The sequence below is a fragment of the Formica exsecta genome, unplaced genomic scaffold (genome assembly GCF_003651465.1).
Source record: "Formica exsecta isolate Colony F162 unplaced genomic scaffold, ASM365146v1 scaffold245, whole genome shotgun sequence".
Taxonomy (NCBI): Eukaryota; Metazoa; Arthropoda; class Insecta; order Hymenoptera; family Formicidae; genus Formica; species Formica exsecta.
In genome coordinates this window covers 493,158-500,592 of record NW_021849727.1, presented here as the reverse complement: position 1 = coordinate 500,592, position 7,435 = coordinate 493,158, and the positions used below count along the sequence as shown (strand labels likewise).

The 7,435-nt window shown below is 37.0% G+C and overlaps 1 protein-coding gene across 2 annotated transcripts in view; it reads right to left on the bottom strand.

The window, feature by feature from the left end:
• Positions 1–7,435, bottom strand: part of LOC115236110 (alpha-mannosidase 2) — a 134,630-nt gene that overhangs the window by 76,173 nt on the left and 51,022 nt on the right. For both annotated transcript variants that reach the window (XM_029808328.1, XM_029808327.1), the window contains exon 2: positions 2,062–2,540. In XM_029808328.1, coding sequence (XP_029664188.1) covers positions 2,062–2,382 — 321 coding nt within the window. In that variant the 5' untranslated portion in view covers positions 2,383–2,540. The remainder of the gene's footprint in view (positions 1–2,061; positions 2,541–7,435) is intronic.

The window sequence follows — 7,435 nt, the reverse complement described above, 5'->3', positions numbered from 1 at the left end:
AAGAGTGTGATTGTGGAGGTAATATAAGTTGAGTATATATTTGCGGTAGCAAACTCTGCGATTCCGACCTTTTTCAAACGAGTAACGAACGGGAATAAGCTCGACAAAAATTTAATGCAGTTTGTGTAAAAAATTAAAAACAACGGTTGGTCGAGTCGGGGAAAAATCGCCATAACGGCAAAAACTAAACAGAAAAAAGACACATTGTTCTTTATTACCGCTACGCGAAAGTTCAGTCGCATTATCAGAAACGTTTGCTCATGACAAGTTGGACGTCACGAAGAGATGTCTCGTATAAACGAGACAAACTAGATTTTTTTCACCGGCGCGTTCGCCAAATTACAGCGGCGCGTGTACTACGATAAAAATTTCGGCACGGAGAAACTCGTTCGTCACGCGAAGCCATAAATAATCGATGAACGAGATCACGAACAAAATGTGCTTCGATTCAGCACTTTTCTCTCCCTCGCTCGATTCTATTCCGGCTACAGAATAACGCCAATTTTTCGATACGCGAGGATGGCCGGTTAATTAAATTAGCACAGTGAGAGGTCGATGCTGTATTCCGTTGTTCATATATTCAACTGTGTAACAAGCATAAACATATCATCCAAATTCATTGCGTTTGTTTGCAAAATTTTTTCATACACTACGGTTTAATGGAAATGAAGCTCAAAGCGAGAACATCATACAAAATGGTACAAATTGAATTTCGCATTTCAACGGTAAAGTGAACTAATTAATTATCACGTAGTTTGAAATTTAAGTTAATTGAGTAAATCTTGAAAAATGATTGCATTTAAAAGAAATGTAGGAATAGGTTATAATTTTGCATTATATATTTTTACCCAAAATGAGTATTTAATGATATTTTTATATAAAAAATTAGAAAAACTTTTGTAAACACAATTTATATTTTTTCACTATTTAAATTTAATTATGTAAATGCGTAGTTTTACAAATATGGATTTAATGGATGGTAAATTAAAGCGTAATTATTATCATGTCGTGTTATTACGTTAAATAGATTTTTAACGATATTCTTATAACGAAGCGAATCTCGCTAAGTAACGAAATCAATGCTCCTTTGCATCTCGATTATAAACCATCGCAAGTATACAATGTCGGAAATTACTGCCATGAACAGCTAAGCAGCGGAGAATGGCGGCCGGTTGCTTTGTAATTAGGCGAACACGAGAAGAGATTTGAATTGTAGACTGCGCTTCCGCTTATCAAATGCGCCAGGGGCGGCATAAGCAAACCTATAGTGATTATCACAAAAACGGCGACTAATAGATTGTTACAGAATAATTCCAACGAAAATGTGTCAATTTAATTCAATACTACTTTCTAAACGATCTCTATTTACAGAATTAGCTGTCACAAATAAATCGACGATTCCTGTGTAAAACACAGGATCTTTCGTACCTTCCAAAAAATTCTGATCTTTCTAATTAATCAATCTTCATCATTTCATTGCGAAATTTTTAATGATAAAGTATATGACACGGCGGCAAACGACTTTTTTATTATACCGTGCGTAAATGGAAGAGTTCTCTTATTACAATGGCCAACCATTAAATCAGTAAAGTTCACAGACTCTCGCGGGGGACGACAAAAGTTCCGCGGCTAATGACGCGGTACTTTTAAAACGATCGGACTTAGCATGGGCCGTCTATGAAGTATTGGTATAAAATTTAGCCGCTCGTATATTCTGCGAAAACTTTCGCGAGCATAAATACTCCGTGCCAAGTACATGCTAAAGATAACTTCAAGGGTAAAAGAAGCTATTGAAGAAGCTTGATTCTCGATCCACTTTCCCCGTTTAAGAATCATCTAAATGAGGATATATTCAGTCTCAGTCCCATATTTCGATGTTTTTCTCAAATCCAAAAAAGGACACTGTCTAATTGTAAAAGTATTAAATATCTACACCATTATAGAAAAATATATTTTATAGAAAACAATATGTACGAAGAAGGAAAATGACAAAGAAAGAGTAAAAATGCGGCTCAAAAACGCGGACGTTTTCCAAAACACAGACAAGTGGAGCGGACTTACCTGAAAGTCGAACTTGCTGAACTCTTGCTGAGCATCAATGTCGACGTTTCGCGGGACGATTATAGGACAGGTGGCGAGTGACACTCGGGCGTCCGGTAACTCGCTGTAATCCGGGGTGACGGAGGTCAGGCTGCTGCGGTCGTATCTGAGCTCCTCGTTTAGGATGGCGGCTGCGGCGGCAGCGGGATGACCCGATGACGATGACGATGACGACGGCGGTGCCTGGACCTGGCTGACGTAGTAAAGGCACAGCAGAAGCGACAGCACCACCACGCCGAGGACGAACACGCGGCCTGAGCCGCGCCGTAATATCTTGTACATGATTCAATCGACTCGATGCGACTCGCGTACTTCGTAAGCCCCGCACTCGTAAATCACAGTGATTCATCTAGGGATGTAGCATCAGCAACGACGATCGACGAACGATCCTTGACTTCGTCCTTCGCCGACTCCATGGAACATCGCGGCAGAAGAGTGGCCTTGAACAGAAAGAAAAGATTTTTTAAATAACATTTTTTCCCGACCTTATATATAACTAAAACTTAAAATTAAATAATTAATGATCGTCTTTCAATTTTGTATTAAATTTTGATATTAATATATTTTGTGTTAAAATAATTTTGTGGATGAATGCACGTGTTCTCGCGAATATGTAAATTCATGAGCTTGTAATGATAATACATAGAGCAAGCTTCATGCCGAAACACGGGAATGCAATGAATCGAAATCAAATTTTGAATAGTAGCTATGATCATTAATGATAATTAATTGCGATATCGCGTACACCGTGCTCTTTATCGTTGACCGATCGAAATACGGATGTTTTAATCTCACCGAGATGAGAACATAAGGGAGATTTACATTGAATTAATTAATTTCATTGATTTCAATTATTCTATCGGAAAACATGAACATTATAATACCTTTAGCAATTATACAGGTTATTATAGAAGGGAATTAGAGAGAACGGTGATTTTATATGTACATTATTCTTGGATGAAAATCAAAGTGAAAAGAATTAAAAAATCATCATCTTGCTGCTGATATCGTCGGTCGCGTCGTCGTAAATGCAAACAAATGCGTAACGATTGCGTCCCTAACGTTTATCCTTATTCAGAGTGGTGAGATACAAAATTACGATTCGATACACGCTCACTTTATACGAAGATCGTAATAATCCGTGCACCTGGACTTTTTCCACGCGAAATATAATATACGTATCTTTACTCGCGAATAGCCAAGGTTGGTCGAAATGCGATCGATCAACTCTCCGCTAACAATTTTCTCTCTCACTCTTCTACAGTTCCATCATTTGCCGGCAAATAGCCATCTGTCTTCGTAATACAGAGTACAGCATTTTTATAGGCTTAAATAAAGAGAACATGCAATGTTTAAACGTCGAGAGAATATTTAATCCAACTATAATAAATAACCCTGATAAATTATTAAGTTGCCTTAATTATACACAATTCATTTTATTAACGATACAAGAAACAAGAAATAAATGATTCGACTTGAAAAAAACAAAAATTTAAAATACAAAGTTATTTTATTTTATAATAGCGCGCATCGTTACTTTTCCAATTATATTACAAATAATGAACCGCCGTGAGAAATTCGTGAGCGTCTTTAATCAATCGCAAATCAAAATTATTCTCACAAATCGCATCAATAAATGTTTTCCGAAATCGAGTCAAAAGTGTAGTAAAAAAAGTAAAAGATAAATAGATAGAAATGAAACTGATTCAGTCAGCCAACTATAAGCTCAAAAGCTTGTGAATCAGAAACACAGTGTATTTCCTCGGAACCTTTTGTCGTGCGCTAAAACCTCCATCACAATGTATAAGGTCACTTTTCACGCGATAATCGATCGCGGTTCTCGTATAATTCCGCTAACATGCGGAGAGAAACCGGAGCGAGACAAGGGAAATTGAGCGGAGAAAAACCGAATCGCCTAACCTTTAGCTAATATTTAGAGTGGGGGGAAAAACTTTGGTGTGTGCACACTAAAAATATATAAAGAGGGATCGCGCTACCTCGCCAAAACGCACACTGCCGGGAACTCTTTTATTTGACTTCGAATTAGTCGACTCGATGCGGTTTAAGAATGGACGGTACGGAGTACCGGCCGCTTCCAGCTTCGTGCTTTGTTTAGAAATCGCACACTTGTACCACCTCCGCCGCCGCGCGCACTAACTTATTCCCCGCGTTACTGTAATTGGATCAGCGAGAATTACAGGGAAGCTCGCTTTTAGACCTTCCGAAGGCGGTAAAGCGTTGCACAAAATACATCCCAATGCGCGTTTGGACTACAGTGAATGGCCACTGTATTTACCTAATTCGGAATAGCGCTGATTTAATTTTTGGAAAGAGAGAAAGAGAGAGAGAGAGAGAGAGAGAGAGAAGAGAAAGACGAAGAGAGCGAAGGGTTAGCTAAAAGGAAACGAGAGTTAGAGGGATTAGAGTTTAATTCGGTATTAACTCAACGCGAAACAGGCGATGCGTATGCACGAGAGAATAAGAGACAGAAAGAGGGAGGAAATGCAACGATTTGATTCAAGCGCAAAACGCGATAGAAACTGCTCGTCCGAAAATTCATGAAGAGATTAAACCCGGCCAGCCAACGTCGACATTATCGAAGTGCATATGAGCGAGTAACGAAATAATTTATAGGAGAAAATGGACAGTTATAGAAAATAATGATAATTCAAGGATGAGTCTATGATTAAATATAAGCTGACTGGCCGAATAAGTTAGTAAAAAAAATTACAAAAATATTTATTTTTTATTTATGATTATTAATTATATAGAATATAATTATTAGATGATAATTATTATCGTTTAAGAAAAATAATAATATTCTATGCTTAAATTATATCGCTATCACGCACAACATATTTTATATATTTCTCTTTATAATATAATATAATGAAACGGATAGCTTTTATATTTAGTACTTTATATTTAGTACTTTCACGTTTAATTCCCATGATAAGAAAAATATGATTTATGCTACCACTCAACGTTTACATCAAAATGATATATGTGTTACCATTATTATATTAGCAAATGGAGTTGAGTGACAAATATAAATCAATAAAAATAAAATTAATTACATTAATTCTCGTAGATAATGAAATTTTGAAACAAGTACTAAATTTATGTGACATATGCTCTAAATGTATGCAGTCACAAAATGATGGAAATCGATTGGAGTGATTTACATTTGCGCGGTTGGAAACAATCCATATTATTGTAAAAGTCTAATTAAGTTGATATAAATACTATAAATTCTTGATATCGCACATTGTCACACGATTGATTTCATTGAAATGATATAATAATTAATATCACGAATCGCAAGTGAAACTATCAAAGTTCAAAAATTCAAACAATACATGCGAATTTCCAAGTATCCCCTCTTACGTCATCACTTCTCTTCGTGATGAAAAAGATCCCGAAGTTCCACGTCGGGTGCTTCAATTTTCTTCACGAGGACCCTAATAAAAAACGCAAGAGGAGATTGAGGAGACAAACGAGAGGGACACGAGAACGGCCGGATGCTCGTCAGGTGCCGGTCCTCCAGCCATTCGACCGACGCCCCCGAACATAATCCCTTTGTCCGTTCACAACCAGGACGATGAAACGTGTCGAGGATGCGTTATCGAGTCTCGTTCGATATGCTCGCGATTGAGCGACGCATCGAGAAAAAAATAAAGACGCTCGAATCGAAATTTAGTCAACGTGGCGCATAATTAATTCCCTCTCTCTCTCTTTCCTATTGTGATAGATTTCATATCGCGAAAAATATATTTGTGACATTTTGTATATTATGAGCATTCATTTTCCTTTTCAATTCTATTAACAGCTGTATTTTTTTCTATTGTCAATTATAAAAATTAAACAATTATAAAAATTAACAATAAAATTTTCTCGACACGAGTTCTGTCCGATTAATAAGATTAGCGTTGTATTGATCGAGAATAGGCAATCGGCCAGACTCTAATTCAAGTGTTTTTAGAAAAAAGAGGTCTCTCGGAAGAAGCTATCCGATAAAATTTGCCTTGTTGCTAATTTAATTACTAAAAGCCCGAAAATTCGCACCACTGACAGAATATCTACCCGATCGAACTAAATCGATACTATTGTTTTTTTTTTTTTTTTTTCTAAGATGACATCGCGGGAGCGACGAAAAGGTACTTCATAAAAAATAGCGCATTTTTTTCTCTTTCTCTTTTTTTCTCTTTCAGCTTTCACAAGAAAACTTTGCAAATTGCAAAGCGACGTAAAACCAAGTTTTCGAATAGGCAACAAACTGTGCACTCGAAACTCACACTCGATGAGAGAAACGATTTCTTTCGCCTAATTCTCTCTTTCTTTCTCTCTCTCTCTCTCGATCTTTTCCGTGGTTCGCTTCTCGTCGCGTGCCGCATTTCGCGTGTTCGGATGCGCTTTAAATTGGGAGCCTTTTAAAACGTGAGAATTATTCAACGCTCCGCCGCTCCGCGTTACGCCTCTGCCGTTTGTTATTTCGCCTCTCTCTCTCTCTCTCTCTCTCTCTTTCTCATTCTCTTTCTCGCGTGTTACGTGACTCGAATTACGAGCGCACGCCGAGAAAAATGTCGCGCCGTCGACAGTACATTATGATTATCCATAAGGTATTAACTCGTTTCGTTACTCGATCCTTTGTATGTAGTCGGACATGTTCAGCGTAATTTTGATATTTTATTTGATAAAAAAATAGACGCTTTTCACAATTAATTCTTAATCTTTTCTCTCTATCTACAATGCGCTCCGATTCACATTTCATTCCTTGTTAAAATAGTAAAAACAATTATTTTTTCCAAAAAGCATTTATTAATTCACGCCGTTCCTGCACATTTCAATTCCGCGATTATAATTTCACCGCGAGATTTCCAAATAGTCACGCTTTCGATTTTGAATTTTACTTACTAAATGCGCGCGTATTTGTGTACACGCTCGATATAAATATGTAATTAAAATCAAATGATTAGCATTGAATGTGCGGTGCGATTTAAACAAAATTATCGTATTTTGTACGAGGGTGCCGTGGCTGCTTCCACGGCTTGGCAATCAGCGGCGAACATTCGTTGCAAATTAATGGTAATCCAAACAGCTGCAAAACACATCGCTATGGTAGAAATTTAAGCTGTTATATTTACGTTTTGTAATACGATTCAGTTGTACGTTTTCCAAAGAACTTATACTTTGTGCGCGACGCGTGGATAAAATAAATTCAAAAAATGTGTGTAAAAATAAAAAAAATATGTTTAAAAAAGAGAGAAAGAGAAAGAATTACGCTGCAAAAACTATGGACCGGCATGAAAATAAAAATCATGCAAAACTGTTGTGA